This window comes from Myiozetetes cayanensis, unplaced genomic scaffold (assembly GCF_022539395.1).
Source record: "Myiozetetes cayanensis isolate MyiCay16 unplaced genomic scaffold, myiCay2020 scf5-8, whole genome shotgun sequence".
Taxonomy (NCBI): domain Eukaryota; kingdom Metazoa; phylum Chordata; class Aves; order Passeriformes; family Tyrannidae; genus Myiozetetes; species Myiozetetes cayanensis.
The window spans coordinates 36,673,637-36,699,766 of record NW_026087742.1 but is presented as its reverse complement, the minus strand read 5'-3'; the positions used below and the strand labels follow the sequence as shown (position 1 = coordinate 36,699,766).

Below are 26,130 nucleotides of genomic sequence, written 5' to 3'. Positions count from 1 at the left end.
AGTGTGCAGTACATTGCTGTGACTTAACAGTGGGAAAAGAAAATTGAACTGTTCCTTGAAGAACACAATGTATATAAAAGACAAACGAGTAAGTTCAGAGACTCAAATACATGCACCTCATAAAATTTTTATCCACTTTTGGAACTTCCTTAACTTACTCAAACTTAAAAAAGTAATGGATATGCATAAAAAAATCTGGAAAAGGACTTAAACTGACAGTTTCAGCCAGAGTTGATATTGCTTCACCAACATAATTACTGCAGAAGGAATAAGTAACAGAATATCCATTACAGTGACTTGAATAAGCAGGTCTGCTTTTGTACCAAAGTCATAACTGCTGAGGAAATAAACTTCACAGAATTTAGCAGTTCTACCCATTAAAGGTGGTGGAGCAGACCGTGTGAGAGAGAAACAGCAGAGTTAAAAACATTTCAAAGCAGGACTGAGAGCAGCAAAGAGATCTGTCCTCATTTCAACACGGCAAACCCATCCTAAGGGTTGGTATTTACATACTGGCAATAGGCTGAATTTGAAAGCACAGATTTGACTACATTGTACATACCTGGAATAAGGTTTTCTGTAATGGACTCTTCTGATGGAATGTTGTTTTGCCTGTTTGCTTCAAGATGAGAAGGCAGACTGCTGCTTTGCACATTCAGACCAGAGTTTCCCACTTCTAGAAATGTAAGCATGTCTGGACTTTCTGCTGAAAATTTTGAAGTCTAGTGGCATTAAAAAAAAAAATTATCAGAAATGTGAAGAATAAAAAGTTGAAGGCAGGATTTGATTTTTGGATCACATTTCTGCTACAACCAGCAAAAACACTTCCAGCTCTATGCATATCAAAATACACTGTTGTGTTTCTTCTAGATAAAAAACAGCATGGGGATTATATATTTAAATCTTACAAAAATCTTATGCTAGAGTATTTCCTACACCAGAGTTTTTGTGTAGTACCTTGCTAAATTCTCTACTGTCTTGTGAAATTTCGTATTGAGAACATGATGATGACGTATCAAAGTCAACACTTGGTTCCAAAGGTTGAAAGAGATGGTGATGGAAGTTTGGAAAAGGTCCCTCTCTTTCTGGAAAACAAAGCTCAGCTGCTAGAGCTGTAAGAAAAGAGGTTATTTTAAAAATAAACATCACACACACCCCCAAAACAACCCTCCTCAAAAAAAGAACCTAAACAACAGTCATAGTCATATCACACATTCTTTCTATATGCAGTAAATAAAGTATTTAGAATTCTGCAGGTATACAAATACTAGCTGCTAAAACCAAAATCTTTACAGCATTCAATTCTTCCACTCTTATACAATGCAGGTGTAAAAAGCAGTAAGAAAGTGCTACACTGATTCAATGTTGGTTTTCTTTTCCAATCAAAAGATGAAGTCCTTAAGTTCTCTGTTCAGCACATGTGAGACTGCATCAGAAGTAGTGTGGGCTTTTCAGAACAAAAATCAGTGACACAGCAGAGCAAGACCAATGAAGAGCCACAAGGATGATCAAATGGTTACCACGTGATGTTCAAAGACAAGCTGAATAACTGAGTTTGTTCAATCTCAAGAGAAGAATTCGGGGAAATGGCACAAAAATATCTGCTGCCTACTACCTCCTAAGAGACAATACAGAGAATCCTAAAATCATTTGGGCTGGATCACCTAGTTCCAATCCCCCTTCCATAAGCAGGGACATCTTCTACTACACAGGCTGCTCAGGGTCCCATCCAACCTGGCCCTGAACACTTCCAAGGATGGGGCATCCACAACTTCTCTGGTCAACCAGTTCCAGTGCCTCATCACCCTCAGAGTGATGAATTTCTTCCTAATATCTAACTAAACTTATCCTCCTTCAGTTTAGGGAAAATGCAGTCAGTGTGCTTGAACATGTTCAGTGAAACAGAAAGAGACAGACACAGGGAATTTTGGTTGGATACAATAAAAAAATTTTAAAAAAAGGAGGAAAAGAACATTTATTAGAATGTTGCCCAGGGGGTGTAGAATCTCTGTCCTAGGCTCTCAATATTGAGAACTTGTCTGGACAAGGCCTTAAGCAACCTAAGCTGGCTCTGTTATGAGCAAGGAGAATTTGGGCCCCATAAACACAAGTACTTCTGGTCTAGATTAATCTATAATTCTGTGATTCCAGGTGTTCAAACATTCCAGGAGGAAACAATTTGAATTAAAACACTAACATTATCGTCATGATAGCTAATTATGATGTTCCTAATTTTGATGAATTGTTACATTTTTCTAGACAGTACAAAACCCCCACCAATCTGTTAATCAGTGAGTGTTTCATCAACTATGTTACTCCATGTAAATAATGCAGTATTATATACTATTTTTCTATCTTCCTGAAGTGAAAGTTGTGCATAAACAAATAATAAAAATGGCAAAGGTAGCAAAGAGCTGAGCAATGGTGGCAGGAGACAGCACAAAACTGACAGACACCTGATCAGACTGTCTTTTTTTTCTGCACTAGATGATGCTTCATTAATATATATCTAACACAAAGGATGAAGAACATCAGAGTATTAAATTCTTGCACACAGAATCCTAATTAATTTTAAAATGTAAGCTATAAAGAGCAGAGACCAGTATGTAACATCGAGTTAACTCCTCATTCTGTATGATGAAAGCATAGCACATAAATACTATAAAATAGCAAATACCTTGGAAACAGGTGTTGTCATCTGAGTAAGAGTTCAAGTTCCCAGTATGTCTCCCCAAGATCTGCTGTGTCTGACTTTCTTTATAGAGGTGCATCTCTCCTTCAGGCAGTGGAGTTTCAGATGCTCCAGACAAATTCTCTTGCCTCTGTTGCAAGGTAAAAGACAGCGAGGAGTTCCAAGGATGGCTTGCTGTTTCTCTCAAAATTCCACCTTCTGTACCATTAGAAGACAATCCTGAAATATTAAATTAGATGTTCACAGTTTTGCATATAAATCACTGACATTACATCATCTGAAATATTCATAAAGAGTTCTGCGGTTTTGTTTTTAATTGTCTCCTGTCACTGCTCCTATAAATCTTACCAAACACTTTCACAAATACAAGTTGATCTAATTAGGTAGCAGCCAGTACAGCTCAGCGCTTTTACAGAATTTGGAAATACTGAAATTATAAAATCAGAAAAGAATTAATACTGTTATTTTATGCTAGCTAGAATATCTTTACCTCCTACTGCATATAAATATGTCAATCCTTTAATGTGATCTTGAGTATCTTTATGACACCGTGCAAGAGTTTTATTCATGATTAAAGAGAAATTGCTTAATACCAACACAAGAAATCCAAGGGATCAAGGCAACCAAAATCATGTTCCTAGTTAGTGCCCCAACCCTTCTTTGTCTATATGCTTACAGAAGAATTGCACAAAGCTATCAGAAAAGGTCCTTACTGAGCACTGAGTGTATGCTGAAGACATAGCTGGACTTGTAAAATTTATTCATGCAGCTGAATAACCAAAACTTCTGATATTTTTCTTCCACAACTAAGATATAATAGAGAAGAAAAGCTACAAGCAAATGATCTTAGAATTTGCTTTAGCTTTCTTACATCAATAAAACACAGATTTGTCACGTGAGTTATGAAGTTTATGTTATATCATTAGGGTTCAAAGAAGCCACTGAAATCTCAGGCTGTAAAAACTGCAGTCTTCAAATCTGATTTATAAGCATAGAATAACTCATATACAGGTAGGTTGCTTAAGAAATACAATGTTAGGCCTTAGTGTAAATAAATCTACAGGTCACTATCTAATCACTTTGAAGCTCACTTCCATGTTCACAAGTAATAATGTCAGGAGCACCTATATATTTATTATAAAGGAATTATTTTTGATCTTACAACAAGCTAACAAGATCAAGAGGCAGACTGCAAATAAAAAGGGGTAAGATCATGTATTTTTCAGAAAACTATTACAGGTCAATATGGCATTTAAGTGATATTTTCACAAATAAGTGATTAAGAATTACTATGGTGACAAGCAGATACTGGAACAATTCTCTTAACAGCAAGACAGAAGTCATAGCTCTGTAAGAATCCATGATATGTATTGATTAGTAAACTTCTATCAGTGTATCATTTGAAGATCATTTTAAAATAAAAACTGCCACTAGAAAACTGTGTTACAGCTGCTTAATAAAACTCAAAATCTAATTTGCCAAAGCAGATGTATTATCATGTTAAACTATGATAAAAGTAAAAAATTGTAAGCACTTAACAAAACATTCAACTCTGTAGGACACATTAATAAACCTTAAATGAAGTTTGACACTAGCCTATTTCAGAAGAATTTACATTCAGTGAGTTAGACCCATTCTGCCATAAAATAAAGAGAAACCACAATTTTCCTTCTACAAGAACAACAACAAACCCCAAACACTTACCAGGGCCAACAGGGCTTGCATCCAACATTTCACTAGTTGAAAAGCTCCCAGTGGAAATTGTTGAAGTTAAATCACAGGGTATTCCTTGCATGAAAGCCTCTGAAACTAGTACTTCCTGGGATGAAATAACACAACTATTACAAAGTACTCAGATGTCCAGAATTAAAGCTTTAAACCCACACATTTTATTCTGAGCTCAGTTCAAGTGTAGAAGCCCTCATGTTTTGAACAGTCAGGCAAATAAAGGTTCATCCTTGCTCAGTACAACACATTCACACCCCACGTCCCAGATACCTCACTCCCCACCAGCCCCCTCCCCTCAACACACACACACACACACACACACACACAAAATTATAAAGCCTCTCAGAACTGCATACAAATCATGACACCTGGAAGATTGTTTTATCTTCTGGTGATCAGATTTGGCTATTTCTCATCACAGACCCACTTCAGCAGAATTGTAGATCTCAGAGGAACATATATGCAAAACATCAAAAACAAGAATTTTACAAGTACTTGCAATACTGAGCCTTTTGCATACAAGTTACTGACTAAAAATTTAATTCTGTGAAATTACACTAAAAATGTACAAAATACCCTAAAACATCACCTTCCTTAATTTTAAGGTAAGCTCTACAAAGTCACAAAGCAGAGAATGAGAGTTCTTGTATTTAAAAAAAATTCTTCAAAACTTCAAAATGTGAAGAATTAGATATGAACAGTTCTTCTCAAATTCTGACTTCAAATGTGGACTAAGAAAATAAAAATCTAAGAAACCCTTCTACATTTTTCATTTTATACTACCTTATACAAAATATATTACATATGAAACATGCACATTTTAAAGTACTTCTATATACACATGGCATTTTTTAAATACTGTTTTTATTTCCTGACAAAATGACAGGATCTTTGGGCGAGGGAACAGAAGGAGATTGGTGTTGATTTTGGCAAGGCTTTTAACACTCACAATATTGTATGATCCCAGTTTGGATGTCACAACCTGAATGGATAGACAATGAAAACTGGTTGGGTAATCAGGCTCGGAGGTCAGCGATTAAAGGGTTACACTCTACATGGAGGTGGGGAGCAAATGGAGCACACAGGGCTCTGTCCTAGGACCTGTCCTCTTTAACACCCTGGGCAGTGACCCAGAGGAGATGACACCATACTTTAATCAGGTCTCCAGACACACTAAGGTGGGAGGACCAAGCCATACACTGAACAGCAGGGCTGGCATCCAGAAGCACCTCGTGAGGCTGGACCTACAGGAATGGTGTGAATCTCAGCAAGGGCAAATGCAAAGTCCAGCACCTGGAAGGAAGAAGCCCATGCACCAGTCCCAGCTGGGATCTGCCTAGGGAGCAGCTCTGTGAAAAAGGGCCCAGGAGCCTCCTCAGATAGCAAGCTGAGTGTAAGCTCATGGTGTGCCCTGACAGCAGAGGGGTAACAGATGGCATCTTGTGCTGTATGAGCAGAAACAGAGCCAGCAGATCCATCACAGTGATTACCTCTCTTTACTTGGTGTTTGTTATGCTGCTGCACCTAGAGCAGTGCATCCGATCTTATCCCCCCAACACGAGAAAGAAAGATTACATCACGAAATAAAGAGTGGGTTATGTTATATGATTATTTTGATATGACCAACCGTATTAGCAAGTCTGAATGATGGTCCAGAACATGCTGTAACTCCCTCTCCAACTTCAGCAGCAAGCACTGGTGAATCTTGAGACACTTGAGAATCCTGGGACTGGGCTGAACACAAATGTAACAGAAGCAATAAGGAACAAAAAGCAGGTTTTGAGTTCATAGTGAGCAATATTTTGTGGCACACCAGAGGGCAGTAACACTCCACTGCTGCTTGTCTCACCTTTTGGGCACAAATTTGGCCCATCATTAACCACCTTCTTCTCACCTACAACGCTTTTAGCTCCACTGCATCACCAATTTCATCAGCAATCTGTAGTTCTCCTTGACCAGCCTTCCTAAAATTTCTAACTCCTCGGACTGCTCTCTGAAGAGCAGGCAGGAAAAGCTCAAAATTCATGCAGTTAATTTCATTAGGGTGGGGGGAACTTTTACAATCTACCATTACAGTGATTACAAAGGAAAGCAGACACTCCCAAGTAAATCAGTGAAATCAGAAACACTGAACTACTGAACTACAGCATGACTATTACCACAGAACTGAATCACCTTTGCTGTAATACTCTTACACATAAAAATAAGTATATCAGTATCTGTGCAAAAAAGCACCACAGTAGCACCCCAAAATGCAATTTCTGCATTCAGTGCTGACAAGCACCTTCAAAGTTTGACAATTCTATGACTGTAGATTGCCACAAAAACTCTAAAATATGTATTCTTATTTCCAGGAAGAATTTTCAAGAAAGAAGTGCTAAGTATGAAACTGAAATGAAACTGAAGTATTTTCTCTGAACTCCAAAAGGGTCACAGAGATATGAAGATAATCACATCTGGAACACTGCTTAAGGGAACTGCTAAGGATGAATAAGGACAGACCAGCATATTGATATGTAATGAAGGAGAACTGCGAGAGATGTATGTATCAAACCTAGTCACTAGTTTCCAGCTTACTTCCTAAGGAAATTAGGATTCTGCCATCAAACTGTCCATTTCATCTGCAGGGTTACTCTGTAATTTCCAGTTACAATTTCGACTCTATTAGCCAGTTCTAACAAACTGGATTGGAAAGAATATCAAGTGTCCAAAGTTCCCAACTCATTTTATCATGCATTAGGGGCACAGTACAAGAGAGCAGTTTGGATCTTGGTCTCGCTGGTGTCACTTATGGCAACATCACTTCAGCAGTTACCTGCCCTCTCTGTCTGCAGCCAGCTGACCACTTCGCAACCACTCAGTACTGGGCACAGGGATTCGTCCTTCCCTAACCACAGAAGCATAGAATCACAGAATGCTAAGGGGCTGGAACGGACCTTCAAGATCATCTAGTTCCAAATCCCCCTGTCATGAGCAGGGACACCTCCCACTAGACCAGGCTGCTCAAAGCCCCATGCAACCTGGCCTTGAACACTTCCAGGAATGGAGCATCCACAGCTCTTCTGGAAAAACCTGTTCTAGTGTCTCACCATCCTCACAGTAAAGTCCTTAAGACATTTTACATTCAGACATATCTGCATCTAAATTTTAGAGGGCTGAAGTTATCTTTCTTCCTGGAAGAAAGAAATACAGTTAATTATAGAAGTTTCTTTAAAAAATGCCTGTTACCCAAGGACAAGTCTCATATCAAAGCAAAGTCACCTGTGCTAGCAAAGCATCCAAGAAGATTTGCCAATTTTACCTTTTTATCTTTAATGTTTACTTTGAAAAAACATATGAGCAGTGATTAATAGGATTTGTGTTCATCTATTGGTTCTGTAATCACAAAAGCAGTACAACTCCTAAGTTGTAGAGCCCCACGTTATTTGGTGAAAGCTAGAAACCACCAAGAATATAACTTCAAAGAATAAAATCAAAGGTCACACACACAAAGCACTCATTTGCTCTCACCTTTAGAGACACAATTACACCTTGAAAACATGGGAAAACTGCAAACACGTCCTGGTTAGAAACAAGTAGCAAAAAAATGTTCAAAAAAAACCAAATTAAAAAGTAATCAAAGTTACTATCATAAACAACAACCTAAAATGCACCTTAAGTTTTTCCTTCAGAAACTTTAGATTTAAAGCACAAGGGACTGTAGATTTTCTTGCTGAAATACCACACTAGTTACTGAAAGTACCACAGGGAGTCTCACAGCCTACAAATTATACAGATATTACTGGTAGTTTGGTTGTTGAACTGCTCAAGAGGACAATCCTCTTACACAAAATCACAGAAAGCATTTAATACAGATGTTCAAATAAAGTTTCCTAATCCTCTTACATAAACCATTGCACTGGTCATATATAATATGCTCTAACGTAAAAATACACTACACCAAGATATTTTATATTAATTCAATACCAGTGGCTCTAGCAATGCATCTACAACTTACTCAGAAAATTACAAGCCTTTTCTTCAAATATTGTCAAAGGACAAAATTCTTCAATGGTAATTTAAATTTAAATATAGATATACTTCAAAAGGACTGTTCTGAGAAACAAAAAAAGCAGCTGAAAGAAAATGAGCTTATATGTTCTTATTCAAAACAACTTCAATTCCAAGCAAACTCAGATTGAATTGGAAATGGATGTCTGAATACAAACTAAATGAACAGTTAAAGATCAGGGGCAGTGGTGAAATCTCTAGCAAAACCAGATATGTACTACATAGCTGTAACTGCTTGTAAGAGTGTGCATATAAATGCTGCCAAGTTTCTGAAAACTCCTCTGCATCTCTAGTAATGTATTCATTCATTTTAAATGGATACTGAAAACTGTCCTGGACCATGCAACGCTGTCACCTTGTAATCAGCTTCAAATTCCTTTAGTTGGTGTTTTACAAATTTTGTCTAACAGTTCCCAGCAAGTCAGGCATAGTATTTTTCAGTTATAGTGACAATAAACTGCATTTCAATATGCAGTAAACTCGAAGAGAAGCAAGTGCATTGCAATTGAAAGTACTGGAGCCTTTGAATTAAAAGACTGGAGAGACAAACTAGATTGTTATAAATAGGGAAAAAACCAGTAGGAAATAAAAACTCTAATATCCACTTGTTAGTCCAATCTCTTGACAAACTTAGTAACCTGCTTTCTTCGTTTACTTAAGACTAATCATCTTTGTCCCTTTATAAAGCCAGTCAAGTTACCCGTAGCATGTTTAGTAGGTTTCAACATCCCTGTAACAAAATTATTTTGAACATTCCCAAACCACTTTAACAAAAGCTTTTTTCTTGATAACTGAACAAATTGTTTTATTTCATGGAATCAGACTTTGTCACAGGTGAATACAGGCTATCCTCAAAGGTGTGATGTCCCATAAGAGCTCTTAATGGACAAAGGGACAAGAACAGAGTTGAAGTAATCATTACATTATTGCAGTATCTTTCTTTTTGACATACTCAGCAGAACATGTAAAAAAGGTATAGTGGCTACTAAAAAAGCCAAAGCAGAATTGACCTGTCTGGAATTCAGGTAGACTAGACCCTTGAAAATTCCAGGTGTCTGGCTCAACTCCAGCACTGTGCTAGTCTCACAAGCTGACAGTCAAGGCTAATGCATTGTAAGTTGGTAGACAGAACTTCCCAATAAAACAAGAACTGCATATACAAAATAATTACCTCTCACTAAGCAGGGCCATAGGACACAAGGAAATGGAATGAAGCTGCACCAGCGCATTCAGACTAGACATTAGGAAAAGGTTTTCCATTTAGAGGGTGGCCAGTCACCAGTACAGGTTCCCCAGGGAAGGGATCACAGCACTAAGCCCAACAGAGTTCAAGGAGCAATGGTTTAGTTTTAGGTAATCCTATGAGGAACAGGGAGTTGGACTCAATGATCCTTATGGGTCCCTCTCAACTTGAGATACTCTACAATTCTCAATTTTCATGTCTGTCAAACCTAACAGATCATTCTTTCAAAGCTGTTTTTTGAGCTTGATGATGACCTCAGCCTTTTATTTTTTGTCTCAACTGTATTTTTAAGTAATTTCTTATATGCACTAATCTTTTAGTGGACATCTACATCATCACATTAACATTCAGAGTTCTTTTTAAGCTTTAATTTCCTTTTTGTCAATACAGAGAATCACTGGGTACTGAATCTGCTCCCACCTGCAAACCTTTACAGACAATTCTACAAATCAAAGATAAAAAGCACATGCCTTGGACAAGAAACTGTTGGCTAGCAATGAACAGTAGTGCAGTGCAGACTTTTTACTGGGATGGTAAAAACAGACAAAAACTCATTCGTTCTGAGATGTGCTTATTGAAACACCCTTTTTTACACTTAAAATTCAACAGCATTTAAACAGCACTGCATGTCCTTTAATAAGTCAGGTCATATTCTACAAATAAACAGCAGTAAAATCAGCACTGCTGAAAGGAATTCATATAATCCCTTGAATGAAGAGGATTTCCTCACCTGAATCATACGAAGTTTCAGCTGCCATCATTAGCAACTCTTGTAATAATCTCCCTGATGGTTTAGTTTGCCTTGGACTTCCATTAGATGTTTGTTCTTCATAGTTTGTTATACTCGAGGGTAAACTGCCCTCACAAAGGGTGGGACTGCAGCATTTCAGGCAAGCAAACTCCCCAACAGTTGAAATGGGGGAAGGTTCTCCACCACCAGAATCTGCTTTATCTGGATTTAAAATATTTGTAATCAGTTTAGGAATAGAAAGGAAGTGTTTTGCAATTAATGAGGAACATTAAAATGCACATTCTATGCTACAGAAACAACCTGCTGAATTTGTACATTCTCCATTTTAATTAAATTAGCCCCATCAGGTCAGTAAACACTTTTGCATCACAATCTAAGAATTATACAGGCTGAAAGATTATACAGGTCATAGACTTCTCAAAAAATAATTTATAGCTCCTCCAAATTATTTCTTCCAAAAAAATTAAAACCAATTTTTCCACAGAGCCAATCCACCAAAACTTTCAGCAATTTCTCCATATTCAGAGGTATTACAGCTTTTGGTTGTACACTTGCTCTGGTTTAAAGACTTATTTTCTCCCCAACCCAGCCCATACAACAGCACATCCAATAAAAATCTCATGACCTATCATGACTAATGGTTTGATAATACAGGAATTCATCACCTGTGGATTGTGATAATGGGATTATACAGCTAAGAGTAGATTACTAAACCAAGTGCTTTTAAGAAAATATATTCTTCAATCAAAACCTTCACCAACAAAACTTGCTGTCTAATCAAGATACCAAATTGGTCCAACAAGAAATAAATGTATACATTTAGAAAACATCAGTTGGCAGTACCTGTTAATTAATGTTCCTTATACACACTTACAAAGCATTGCATGTAGACTGTGACAAATATATTTATAAAATGATAAGTGCTTGTGTAGTTGCTCTCCAAAATTTTTTATAGTGTTTTGTAATTAAAAAAAAAAACAACCCAAAACAAAACAAAGCACACAAAGAAACCCACTCACAAAAAAACCCCTAAACTCCCCAACCAACCAAAATAAACCACAAAACAACAATAATAACAAAAACCACCCAAAAAAGATGGTATAAAAATTTATGTAGAAACTTGATACTAACTCCTCATTTGAAAAACTTCACAGTCACTTTCTTAGTATGCTCTAAAGCTAAATGTTTAAATGCTATCTATCAACTTCAGCTATTATTTCATAATCATCTCACAGATTCTTCAAGAAAGATTAAATTCCTCCAATCTACTTCTTGTAACAGTAGCATTTATTACATATTTTGTATATTACCTGCAAAAGAAAGGTTGCAACTCTTCGGTGTGTCTATCTCTGGTATAATACTAAGTTCATGTTGTTCCAAACCAAGCCCTAACTTGACTCTTTGTCACAGGTGGTTTGGAAGATCTCCATTTCTGTTCTCTACAGAGAATCTTCTCAGACTGTTCTGTAAAACAAAGTTTTGTATGTTGTAATAATATATATATGTGTGTGTGTGTGTGTATATAAAATTAACTTGGGGAGATGGAAGAGAACTCCATCTGAGCTGTAAAGCAATAAAAATTATAGTGGAATGTAACATACAGCCTTACCAGTTTGCTCAACTGGACCATTGCACTGCGAAATCATTTCACTTCCATGAAATTTACTCCTGCTGCCATTTTCTTGCTGGTAGTTTTCTGAGACTTGGAAAAAGTCAGTTCTATTAATCCAGTCAGGCTTTTGTGCCTCTGTCATTTCTTCACTTGGGCATATATGTCTCACCTTAGAAGAGGAGGAGACAAATGTATGTAAGATTATATTTATATTCATTTATCAAACACAAATTTTCTTGTGTGTGTATTTCATGCAGAATAATACTGAACATGTCGAGAAAGTAGTTCAAGTATGCAAGGTACCAGACAGATTTGCTTAGCTAACAGAAACATTTGGATGTATAGGTATTTTACTTGGCTCTACAACCTCCATGTGCTAAAACACAATTATTTACATGTTCAAGGCCTTTATCAGGTTAGATCAGAATACTCAGCATTTTTAACAGAAACAATTTCTGAAAAGTCTGCTTTTAGTTTTTCAGCTCCTGAATTCCGGAATTTTAGCTGCTTAGAGACTGCAAAATCAAAAGACAGGAAGTACAGGGAACAATTATTTTTCTAAGATTCCTTAAAAAAAAAAAAAAAAGATGGGGAGGCAAAAGGAGGCTCTCTAGAAGTTCAAAAATAAACTTCAATTTTTCTTCAGTTACTGAGAAAAAAAAATAAATTACAAGTCGAGACTGCAGCTGCCAAACCCATTTCCTAGCGAGTACAGATGAAGACAAGCTTTAAAAATAATTTATTCAAGATGCTTATGATATCCTTTCAGGTACTGCTTTAGTATTTTTAATATAAGAGCTGCCTTTCACATAGAGCTGCATTTATAGAGATGAAGACTGTACCTGCAGATAATTCAGACAATCTAACAATTTTAACAAGCATTATGTTTAGAGACCAAGCACGGGCATTCACAGTATTTGTTAGACTGAGCAAAACTGCGCTCTTGGGGCTTACAGAGAAGAACTACTGATTACAAATCACAAGTCCTAATTAAAATTTTCATTATGGTAAATCACCTAAAACTATCAACACTCTATGGGATACTTTGCTAATTGCTAGCATTCCCTCCTAAGCTTGATCACCTACTGCACAATTCCCCATGCAAAGCATTTATAAAGTTTACCTGCTTGTTCAAAAATTCTTTCAAAGCCTCTTGCTGTCTCTGCATCTGTTCCTTCAATTCATCTTGCTTCTGTAAAAGTAGTTGTTCTTGTATTTTCTGCCTAGAAAGAAGAGCTTCTCTTTGTGCATTTAGCTTCTCTTGCAAGTCTTTCAAATACTTTTGCTGAGCTTGGATGCTTTCTGATGACGCCAACACTCTGTCCCTTAAATTCAATATACCAGAATAATTTAACAAAGATGCATCTCCTGATTTTGGTATCAAGAATTCCTCAACACCTTGGGCTTTAGATTCATCATGCACTAAAGTCATGGGTTCAGAAAGACTGAGGGGTTGTTCAGGGCTTGTTTTGCTGGTGCTCTCTACAGATCCCTGCTGATAGGCCAAAGAATCAGCTGAGGCTGTCTTAACTATACAAGATCCCTTTGTTGTTGGTATGAGGGGTACCTTAAGTGGAGGCTTTTCTCCAGCTTCTACCTCTGTTTGATGGTAAGATATCTTCTGAGAAGACTCTTTAAAGGGTACTGTTTCTGAAGACTCAGAGGAACCTTCTGCAGGCAACAAAAATCTAACATGTTGCGTTCTGATTGCACTGCCATCGTTCGTGACTGACCCTGGAGGCAACGGGAACTGAGATGGTTCTGTGAGGCGATTATTGGAGGTTTCGAACATTCCCACTTGTTCCTGTGAAGGGCAGTAACGTGGCAAGCGAAACTCTCCGTGCTTCAATTTCGATGCTTCTGAAAACTGCACAGGTTTGCCAGGACAAGTATTATGCACTTCCTGTTTCAGTGAAGATGGTTTTTCTGACACATGCAATGTTCCTGAAAGTGCTGGTAATGACTGTGCATATTCTTGGGCATTAACTTGTTCCAATGCCTGGTATTGTGTTGGTGGCACTCTTTGCCTCTGTAGGAGTGGTTCTGAGACAGGCTTTAAATTAATTGGTTTTGTTTCCATTGAGCTCGAAGGTGTTGCAGAAGGAGACAAGTATCTGTGCTTCAGTGTATTCTGATATTCCTGCAGATGCCTTCTAGCTTCTTCAACAGTCTGGTTGTGCAGCCTCAATAAAAACACAACATGAATCTTTTCAGAGTGATGCAAAAAGAAACATTAATTTTAATAACCAAAGAAATTCAAATTACTTTGAAACAGGTTTACATTTCATAACAGCATTTATTTACCTATTTTGCTGTAGAAGGCGTTGCTGAAAATTACGAATCATCTGTAAATGGTTGTCTTCTCTAGAACTCCTAATTTCTGATACAGTAGTATTTCCAGTCTAATCAAAATAAAGTAATTATAATTTTAATTTAATTTTGCACATACAAAACTATCTAACAAAAGTTTATTACAGGAACAGTCTTAAGCTGTATGTTCTTTCTCCTAAGTTTACAGAAGCCACTCTGTACTATCACTTGAAATCAGTGAGATTTCAGCCTGAGGCAATGAAGCTAAATGAGTTCCTGGAACAGATGGCCTACAGCTACTGTCTCTCTTGGCAACTAGAGCATACACCATCAAAGCCAACGGTGCTTGCAGCAGCTTAGCTTACAGAAGTAAATGTATCCAGCAAACTCAGGGAGCAACAATCCAACAGAGCTGCACTTCGAGGGCAATCAGGTTCTCAGAGGAGAGCAGGTTGTGCAAATGATCCAAGATTTTCTATTAAAAAAAATTACCTTCCTTCAACATCCTCCATAAATTCCTCTCCTTTAAGTATCTGCTTGAGATTTAGACAGACAAAAACACAGAGATGGATCTTTTTGGTCCTTTTATTATAATTTCTTTTTTCCTTCTTGAAAAAGATTATGACTACATGCATAATTATTATGTGACTCTAATCAGATTTTATTAACAAGTATATTAAACACACATGCTGTCCCTGGGACTATGCATAGGTAATACAATAGTCAAAGTCACAGAATCATAGAATACCCTGAGTGGAAGGGACCCACAAGGTCATCAAAGTCTAGCCCCTGGCCCTGCACAGGACAGCCCCAAGACGTGCCTGAGAGCGTTGTCCAAACGCTTCTTGAACTCTGTCAGCCTTGGTGCTGTGACCACTTCTATGGGAGCCTGTTCCAGTGTCCAACTACCCTCTGGGTGAAGAACTTTTCTCATACTATATAACCTAAACCTTCTCTGACACAGATTCATGCCATTCCCTCAGGTCCAGTGATACCATGTGAAATACAAGGCTCTACATTAGAAAAAGAAGTTTTAATATGTACAAATTTCTGTCACAGCCTGAGAAATAAAAACTGTCTTAACTGATATAATTTAAAATTGACAAATAGTGTTCTTGATTTTTATAATAATAATAATAATAATTAAGAACCTACAAACAATTTTCTACAACTCTTCACCTCATGTTCCACTTGGTTTTGCTGATCTGTAGAAGGAAGACTGTGGCTTTGTACCAGCTGACCTTGCTCTTCCTCTTCTTTTTTTTTCTTAGCTTCCTCCAAGCAGGATTGCATTTGGATCTTCAGAAAATCGGCCTCCAAGCGTGCTTTCTCTTCTTCAATTTGCTTAAGCAAGGCCAGCTGCTCCTGTTTCTGTTGCTCTATTTCCTCATTCTATTGAAAAGAAAAATGAGGGTGAATCTCTAGAACTGAATGACAAAGAAATCAGACTCCTCATACACACCCATCACACACAAAACTTTGTTCCAAATTACAACAGAAATCCTATTGCTTGTGATAGGCATTTCCAAATTACAAGAGGCCTTTAAAAGTAGTTCAGAAGTTTACAAGAATGATTTTATTTTACTGGTTCAATATTTTTAACAGTCCCTGGATCCTCATATTAACAGAATGGATAAAATCAGAATCTCACCATTCAAAATACATTATGATTTTCCAGAGACTACAAAAGAAGTCCTTCTCTAAAACTGACTTTCAGAAATCTATTTTGCATTGTACAGAGCTTCTCATCACATTTAAATGTGTTAATTCAAGCCTTACAAAACTTCTGAAATAGCTTTGAGAGCACTCCATAAATCTCTGAAGTAGTTTGTTTTGAGTGTTGTTTATTCTCTTTCCATGTACCTATCAGCTACAATTCACTTAGATCCACGCACAGCAACAGCACATATGCTTTTAGAATGGAAGTAAAGAGAAATTTCAAAGCACTGGCAAAGATGAAGAGGACAACAGCCTTTAATGAGCCAGTCTGAATGGGGACATCAGGAAGAGCAACGCGGGAAAAGCTGGACCTGAGAACAGTTAATGTGGACACAGTAAGACACCAAGTCAGGTGCAAAGGGGAGCAAATGGATGTTTAAGAAAGTAGCCACACTTTCATAGAGGATCTGCTGTTGCATTTTTTTTCCAAAATATTAATATTTTGTTAAGTTTTCATTTCCTTTATTTCTGAACTTAAAACTCTACAAGTTAACTCTGCACTAAGACCCGAATTTCAACTTTTAATTGATAAACCACCACATAGCAGCTGGTAGGTCTCTAGGGATATAACAAAAATGAAAATACAATGAAACACATACACAATACATATAATGAAGTAATACACAAAGTTATTATTTTCTAAATATAATAAATATCGCATTTCCAGAGACACAAAAAGCTTTCTGCATTCGTTTCCTAGTTAATTTTTAAAAAATGACTCAAGGTTTGTATGTTTTTCCTGCTATTCTAAACACAATTCCTTAGACCTTCCTGCAGTATTACACAGGGTCAGTGCAGTTTGCAGTTGTGTATTGTTTACCATATCCTCCTTTATAAACCAGAGGTATTAACGTGCAATTGAAATTCTCACTTAACCACAAGGTTACATCCCTTGCCTATAGCACTTGCTAGATTTTAAGAAACTGGGGTTTTCCACTGTATTCTAAATTCCAGCTACAGCTTTGTAATTTTTAAAAAGTATACCAAAAGTTACAGTAAAAGTTTAAGTGTTAAAAGCACCTATCACTGCTGTATAACCTGAAGCATTTTAAAGTCTTCTGTAAATCATGTTTTTTACACCATAGCTGAGATAGTAGTAGGTACAGACACACTTACCCACTTCCGTCTCTCCTCTTCCATTCTAATTTTAGCTGCCTCTTCCATTCTGATTTTAGCTGCCTCTTCCATTCTGATTTTAGCTGCTTGTTCTTGAGGATGAGTTAGAACTGAATTTTCATCTGCAACTATATTTTCCAACACAGAGTCTAAAATACACATTTAACAGTAACGGCAGTCAAGAAAGAGCCTTAGACCTTCTTTACATCTTGCTTCACAGTTTCCCAGTTATCTCTAAACAAAATGCATAAGCTGCTCTCAAAAATATCTCCATCCCACTACTCTACCTGTCTCCACAAGCTAGAAATTATATTATTTAAGTTTTAATGGTCCTTTATCATGTGTCTTTCTTGAATATACAGTAATGGCCCAGCTACAGTGGGATTGAAGATGACTTCTAACATATTACTTGGGAGCCCAGGTAGCAAGAGCATCCTAAGAATCAAAAGCCACATATTACCCTCTTGGAACAAAGAGGGTCTAAAACTGGCACTCTCTGGATAAATTATCCAACATTTCGCTATTGCACAAAAAGCAAGTCTTAATCTTGTATTATTAGCTTCAAATAGCAGCATGCTTTCCTCCAAGGCATGTTTTCACTCATGCTGCACTCTCCAATCCCCAGGTATTATGCTGGCATATCCATGTACATGATTTAACTAAATCTCTCTGGAGTGTTTTACAAAACAAGCACACTATGAAAGCAAAAAAAAGGCAAAAAAAACATGTTACAACTTGATCACTTCAGAAATCCCACTTGGCATACAAGATCACCAACCTCAGCACTAGCCTAACCAGAAAAGCACAAAGGATAGAAATGGGAAGTAACTCCAAGATGATCTGGCTGCCAAACAAATTGGAACATCTAATTGCTATGAATTCCAATTTTACAAAAAGCCTTTTCAGATTGGTGCCTAGAAGCAGAAAAACCCCCACACATCAGCTCATGATTATCTTATGCATTTCTAGCTGTGAATCTCTCCAAAGAATCTGGCTTTTCTAGTTCAACAGGTACAGAACTTCAATGCCCAGTTTTGAACTAAGAATCCTATTCCTGGAGGCAAGCACCTATTAAAGCATGGCAACACCAACTGTGACAACAATTTGGGTGAGACTTAAAAGACAGAAAGGTATTTTGGACATTTGTTCTCCACAAGATCTTAAAGGGCAAGTTGGACATAAGACCTCTCCTATTTGTGGTTTCAACAAATCCACAATGCTTTGTGGGCACAAACAGGAAAACTGTATTTTCAGCCAATGTGCCAAAACACTAACACCAGAAATTCATTAAACAGTATTGTCATAGTCCCCCCTTAAGTATGTACTACGTACCTTTGGCTTTACATACTGTATTTTTCTGTTGCTCACTGTCAAGTTCTAAATCATGTAATGGTCTCTCTTCACTAGCAATTGTGCCTGATTCGATAGTCTCAAATTCACTTTGATTCTCCTTCTCACATTTTGATGTCCATTCCTCTTTTTGGCTTCTAATCTTGTTCAGCAATTTCTTTAAAGCATGTTTTGACCGAGGTTGGCAAGTTTTTGCCTCTTCTTGATCTATTAAGAATATACACTATTAAGAGTTTTAGGTAATGAATATTTTCATTTAAAAAACCCAACTTTTTTTTATTGCTTACACAGTCAGACAAATAGCTCAGGTATATTTTTAAAAGCTTAACAATGTTTTCTCTTACCTGCAAGAGAGAAGCAGTAATTTGTCTCTGCAAGCTATAAAAGAAGTGCTAAGCCAGTTGCAGGGTTTCACAGTCAGACTACTGCAGAAATAAGCAGTACTATCCCCCCACCTGCATTCACGATCCTGCCCTCTCCTTTGTAGTAGCACTGGCAACACAATGCACCACAGACCATAAACCAGACTGTGCCAACAAAGGCACATGGCAGAAATGCTTGGCCAAGCAGCAAAGTTCAGTAACACACTTCTTGTTCACATCACGTTACTCTGCACATGCCACAAGCAAACAGTACACACACATGCATCTGTTGCAGCCTACTCACAATATGGAGCAACTCAATCACAAACCTGAACATAAAGGACATAGGTAGACTTTCATACAAAGTCAAGCTTAAACTTTGAAATATTTCACAACACAAAAGAGAAAATAGTTATTTAAATTCACACACCAGGATCATTCCATAATTTATGTTAATTATACTGGAATATTTATGGTTACTAGCTGTTTAGTTCTTAGAACAATTAAAAGTTATTCTCAGTATACTAACAAATTGAAAAATATTTTAAAAAGTAGACACATTTTCATTATAAATTCATCATCATTAGGGTATTATCATCCAAGATAAATATCATAAACCACTTGATACTGAAATATTTCAGACACAGAAATTTTACTACTTTAAGACATTTTAGTTAATACTATAATTTATTTAATATATTGAACTAAATATCTTCTAATATAAAATGAAAAGTTTAAATTAAATATGAAGTTTAGAAGATTTACTTTCTGATTCACTAGGGACCTCCTCTTCTATTACATGCTCTGATTCTCGTTGAATATCACAAGCAGGCTCTGGTTGACTGTGACAAGCAGATTCTTGCTCCAAAGAGATATCAAGATCATTATCTTGAGCTCTGTCAGAAGGGGGTGGCAAAGGTTGTGGCTCAAAACGCAAAATCAGGTCTCCTTTCATGTCTAATTAAAAGAACACAATGACACAGAATGACCAACTGGAATACAAAGCAAACAACACTGCAACACTATGCTCATATACATATCCCCAAGAAGTTCAAGTATCATTATCTTCTTTCACAACAGATTTAATCCACCTTTTTTTGTCTTCCCCAAAGTAGAAGATTCAAAACTGTTTAGATCATTAGCCATCTATTCATTCAGAAATTCCATAGGGGTTTCCACTGGAGTATGCTGTATTTCAAAACAAAAGTTGATGTGAAAGAAGGCTCATCTTTACACAAAAAACGGCTCACAGGAAAAATTACACAGGACCCCAGTATCTTTATCAAGGAAAAGACACATCCTGACCTAGCTGCTCACAAGGCTGGCACTGGAGAGTGATCAGATAGCCCAGGTGTGAAATCCCAGAATACACAACAGAAATTCTCCCATGATTACCTTACCAACTAAGGGTGCTACTGCCTACAAGGCATGTGGGATACATGGGAAGATCACCTTAGGATTACATGCTTATACATACTTAGGGGAGGAACTAAAGGCAGGAAAAGAAAGGATCAGATTAGTCTGGGGAAGAAAAAATGTGTGAAAAAATATAAGAATAAGGAGATAAAATGAGACAATCAGTGCACTTGTCTGTGCACTGCGCCTGACAGTCTATGCTGTCTTCTCCTTAAATTCCACTCTTAGCTGGGTGAGGAACCCTGTATTTTGTATGCATGTGCATGGATGTAAAAGGGTCAGCAACTGGAGTGGGGACCAAAAGTCACAGGCACATCTGCATCCAGAGCACTGCTAGCTGCAGAGGCCATAATGAGGGCATGTTATGTAGGCATGAGTATCATCATGTAGTGACTAGCAAATCACTAGCCAGACCAGCCAGAAAGAATGGTAAGAGGCTTATGAGCTATGTATCAAGCACCTATAAGACTGGGCTATATACTGGAGAGGCCAGGGGATCTATGGGTTGGCAAGGATCAGGAGATCCCAGCATTCAAGCCAGCTACCGGGGAGACTGTGAGATCCTAAGAAACCTGTCAGCAGAGGTGTGTGCTTCTGCGAAACAAGAAGATGATCCAGGGTCAGCTACTGGGTAGACCAAGTTTTTACAGTCAGTTCCCACAGGGATTCATAGCATGTGCATGTCTGTGCATTTGCTCACATGCCCAACTGGGCCTGTGCAGCAGCAACAGGAGTGGAGCAGCAGACCTTGGGGATTCATGTCCCCGGGAGCTGGCAGCTTGGGAGACTAAGGATCAAGGGCCAGTTGCTAGGCAGTGTCAAAAGCTACTCACTGAGTGATCCACAGCACATATTTGAACACGTGCATTTGAGTGCGTATGTGGATGTGAGAGGTAACTGGAAGGCTACAGGGTCCGGGATGAACTACTGGACAGACTGGGTGTCTAAGACCTGTTACTGGAAGGATCAACAGTGCAGCAGATAGAGATCTGGGATGCAAGGGACAATTACTGGATACACTGAGGGTCTAAGACTAAGTGCTGGAGGGATCCATATTGCATGTACAGACATATATCCCTTAAGAGTCTTTCATCCTGATCAGCCAGAGCAGTAAACAGAAAGAGGCCATTTGTGCTGTTTGTGTTTAATATGAATGCTGTGTTATCTATGCTGGCCTGCATGGCCAGCTGTCTGTACGTGTACTGCAAGCCTGTTTGTGTGTGTGCCAACTGTAATGCACACACGACCTTGCTACCAGCTGGACCTGGGAACAGGCAGCTGCAGCAGCCTCTCCTCTACTGGGTTACCAGATTGAGCAACCTCCAACAAATTACTTACTCCTGTCTTCACTGTACATTTCTTCAAATGCAAACTCCAGTTCTCTCTGCCATTCTTCTTTTATTTCCATACGTTTGTATGCTGGCACTAAAAGCTGAGGTGGCATCTGTGCGACAACCTGCCTTCTGCGCATGCGATCCATACTCTGCATTTGTTCCAGTTCTTCCAGTAGCCTTTTCCTGTCCTTCAAGTATAAAGAAGGGATAAAATAAACCTTTAGTGTTCACAATCAGACAGTCATATATCAGGACTGACAAAATGCATCCCTTTGGTTACCACGATGTCTGTTTAATCCTTAATGTTCAAAGTTAATCTTACTCTAGTGAGAAGGTGGTTCGTCAGGAAAAGGCTGTATCTGACCTTTGATTCTAGTGTTGATGACTCCTGTGTCTAATCAATACCTAGAATATCTAATGTTAAATAAAGGATCAGACTGTACACCTGTAGGCCAACTTTCCTCAACAAAAGTACATCTCCTGCTTTACAAGGTAAGCAAATAGTTCTTTTGACAAATTACTTTTGTTAGTATATACTTCAGCAATTGCTACTTTTTAAGATGTGAACTAAGTATTCTTTGGCACACTATGATGATATATGAGAGCTTTTTTAAAAAAAAAAGCTGTATGTGAAGTTTGGTGGGATTTTGTTTTGTTTCTTTTCTGTTAACTTCAGGAGCATCAGTAGTATTTCCACAGTTCTCCATTTTAGTTCGGTTACTCATTCAGGGTCAATCATATTTCAAGTGATAAAACAAGAAACTTTTGCTATTTCATGACACCAAAAACATGTGAGAAGATAACAAACAACTTTTGAGTGTAGTTCTCAGTACAAAGATCTTTCCCAACCGTTTAATTTTTCCTTCTTAAAGGAAACAATTTCAACATTTCCAGACTTGCATATTAACAGAACTTCAGTCTTTAACTAAAAACTTTGAGAAGTTTTTGAAAAATAAAAAAGTCTGTTACCTCCTTAGTAATAAACTATTTTTTCCCTGAAGTACAGAACAACCAACTCCAACTAAAACAGATGTAGAAAAGCAGAACTCATCAGCTATTAAGAAAGTTTAGCTTGATTATTACCTATTGGTTAACAGCTGGTCAAACATTCAGATAACAAAAATTAGAGTTCTTTCATTCTCACTCCTTCCAGATGCCAAAAGAAGCAAACAGTATTTGATTTTTTTCTAAGATATTCTGCAAACTTCATTTAATCCTTTAATTCTCATCCTGTAAATGTATTCCTTTATTACATGTACATACAACTTAACAGAAGTCATTCTGATATTAAAACGAGGCATAACTACTTTGCCTACCTTGGCCAAGTGGACCTTCCTCAAGGCATGACTTCCTCTAAGATGAGCCTTTTCAAGCTGCTCTCTTCGCTCCCTCTCTGCCTCCCTGTGTAGTTCCTCCAAACGTTTCCCTTCTTCTTCAGCAGCTAAATGAGCATCTGGCTGGCAGTCAATCAATAGTTTAGTCCACGAAGTTCTTTGATAGTTTAAAGCATATGTAACAATAAATAAATGAATAATTCTGCAGCAAAAGCACTTTAGAAAAGACATACAATGCCACCCTTGAATGTTTGTAACTCTCAGTTGAAAGCAGGACTGAACTAATATTTTACCCTTGGAAAAAAATGTGTATTTATATACTTCATAAGTTTAGGTGTCCAAGTGTTCCAGTTTCAAGCTATACTGGGGATGACCATTTGTACTATTTGTTATACTAGAGTGGTTATTTTCCCTCATGGTAAATATGAATAATACAGTCAATAACACAGATTGAGTACTTCTATCCTCACAGTTTTGTTTTAAATAAGGGAAAAAAAAATCCAGAAGCATTTTCAAACACTTTTTGGAGACCAGAAACTATCTGCAATTTTTAAAGGAGGAAAATCTTAACTAACATGAAAACTAAAAAACACTTAAGAAAAAAAAAAAACCATACCACATAAGCAAGGCTAAAAAGATTACCATTTTGGAATTTTCCATGACAAAGCTGAGCAAACTACAGTATCCCCTGTTATTGCTTAGACCTAGTCCTTCAAATATCAAGAAAATCTAAAAGTTTATGAATGAAAAATTCATGAAAGCACTGAATATATATTAAAAAAAAATTGATAGCTTTTCTAGTCTAAAACAGGCTCATCAAGAACAGGAACTTAGAATGTGGTTTCACATCGCTAATAAAACAAACTGTTATTTGGTTTACTTTTCAAAAATCACCTCTAAAAGCTAAGCTCTTGCTCCATCTCTCATTCTTCCAGGTCCTCCCCTTCATCTGATTAGACTTTAGCCTTTGTCTGAGTGTACTGTAAACTCCAGGCTTTACAAGTTTGCCCTAAGATTCTGTTTAGTAAATTGCATAGTGGCTGCTTTATATAATAACTTCATAGCTTTAAACAAGTTCTAGAAAACCAAATAGGTGATATCCAATATAGGCAATATAGAGAAACATATAAGGAAGCCTGTAGCACAAACACTTGGAGTTAATCACCTGCTCTTCATCCACTTCTCTGTCCACATAAGGTCCAGAAATATGGTAACGTGTAACAGAAAAGTTGCCAGCACCACAGGGCTTCACCAGAGGAATCTTTTTCACTGTCTACAAAGAAAAGTACAACTACAGCTGTATCACAGAACAGTATCTCTAGAAAAGCAACTAAACACAAAATAAGTGATCTGTAAAGTTAGATTATTATTAAAAGAAATCCACACCCCCAAATTCTCTCCTGAAAATATTTTTGTTTAAAACTTATACATGTAATAATTAATAAACCACATCAGCACAAGGTATGTCTAGAGGGTTTTAACAACTGAGAGCATTTAAAAGTCCTAGGTATATCCCTCCACACAAACTAACACTCATCAGTGCCATGTTTCAATAGCACTAACTCGAAAGCATTTGAGTTTAATGCACTAATAGAAATCCCACTTACAACACCTGTCACACTCACCAAAGAGCAAGGCAACCACTGACCCACAATGTAATTACACCTAACAGCAAAGTAACCGTTCTCAAGTTCAGACTTGCTTTAGGAAACACAAGAGCCATTATGTCCAATTATTAGTTGAACAAAGAGCATTTTCTGTAACTTCACTGCAAAGTGTCAATTGATATAATGCTAAGTTGCTGGTGTTTTTTTAAAGTTTTGGGTACACATTTCAACTCCTCTGAAAGTCTGAACAATGGGTGAGACCCTCCCTATTAGCTTTGGCTCAGCCTCATGTTCTCAGTAGTGAGATAGCTAGTTAGATATTCTCAGTATTCTGTTGGACCTGCCACTGTACTTCTGAACATCCCCTCCATTAATTTTCTCTCAGCTTCCTCTTCCTTAGATTTTCCCCTAAAATGGATTCTGGTCCACATTAACCAAAACAGGGAGTTTCATAGCCTGAGTGGTTTAAAACTAACATGACTGTAAACAAATGCATACACACAAAGAGCAGCAGTAAGTCTCAGGAATATCTTAAACTTATCTCTGCATAAGATGAGGCATACAAATTTTTGTATTGATGATCACTTACTATTTTAAAAAGACTGTAGAAAATAAAGTCTTTAAATTAAAATCAAAGAATCATAGAATCATTTAGGTTGGAAAAAAACTTAGATGATAAAGTCCAACTAGCACTACCAAGTCCACTGCCAAACCACGTCCCTGAGCACCACACCTTTTAAATACCTCAGGACAAGCACGGGCTTAAGCTCTGTCAGGGAAGGTTTAGGTTGGATATTAGAAAGAAGTTCTTTACAGAGAGAGTGATCAGGCATTGGAATGGCCTGCCCAGAGAGGTGGTGGATTCACCGTCCCTGGAGGTTTTTAAGATGAGGCTGGCTGTGGCACTGAGTGCCATGATCTAGTAATCACAGTGGGGTTGGATCAAGGGTTGGACTTGATGATCTCGAAGGTCTCTTCCAACCCAGTTAATTCTATAATTCTATGATTCCATGAATGGTGACTCCACCACTTGCCTGAGCAGCCTGTTGCAGTGGTTGACAATTCTTTCTATAAAAGTATTTCTCCTAAATATTCAGTCTAAACTTCCCCTGGTGCAACTTGAGGCCATTTTCTCTTGTCCTGTCACTTGTTACCTGGGGGAAAAAAACAACTCCCACCTGGCTACAACATCCCTTTAGGCAGCTGTGGAGAGTAAGAAGGTCCCCTTGAAACTCCTTTACTCCAGGCTAAATAATCACAGCTTCCTCAGCTGCTCTTCATCAGACTTGAGCTCCAGATCCCTCACCAGTTCCGCTGCCTTTCTCTGGACATGCTCCAGCACCTCAATGTCTTTCTTTGAGTAGGGGCCCTCAACTCGTAAAACTAGGGTTTTTTTGCCTTCACAAAAGAATTCCAGTAACTTATTTTACGGTCCTTTAGCAAATGCACGTTACTTTAGCAGGAAAAAAAAATTGCTAACTTTCTTAATCAATAAAAACCATAGAA

The 26,130-nt window shown here is 37.6% G+C and overlaps 1 protein-coding gene and 1 non-coding gene across 2 annotated transcripts in view; both read right to left on the bottom strand.

Annotated features, from left to right (window-relative positions):
* The window catches only part of CEP295 (centrosomal protein 295), a 43,868-nt gene that overhangs the window by 7,393 nt on the left and 10,345 nt on the right, over window positions 1–26,130 (bottom strand). The window contains 18 exon segments of the mRNA XM_050334083.1: window positions 563–722; window positions 958–1,112; window positions 2,678–2,911; window positions 4,397–4,511; window positions 6,048–6,154; window positions 10,444–10,665; window positions 11,775–11,862; window positions 11,864–11,928; window positions 12,074–12,245; window positions 13,200–14,259; window positions 14,381–14,478; window positions 15,566–15,778; window positions 17,222–17,370; window positions 18,554–18,778; window positions 19,699–19,890; window positions 21,688–21,871; window positions 23,000–23,140; window positions 24,183–24,290. Of these exon segments, the coding sequence (XP_050190040.1) occupies window positions 563–722; window positions 958–1,112; window positions 2,678–2,911; window positions 4,397–4,511; window positions 6,048–6,154; window positions 10,444–10,665; window positions 11,775–11,862; window positions 11,864–11,928; window positions 12,074–12,245; window positions 13,200–14,259; window positions 14,381–14,478; window positions 15,566–15,778; window positions 17,222–17,370; window positions 18,554–18,778; window positions 19,699–19,890; window positions 21,688–21,871; window positions 23,000–23,140; window positions 24,183–24,290 (3,688 nt within the window).
* On the bottom strand, window positions 4,761–4,844 carry LOC126649805 (small nucleolar RNA U2-19). Its single transcript, XR_007631185.1, has one exon. It is a non-coding gene; the product is annotated as a small nucleolar RNA U2-19 (small nucleolar RNA).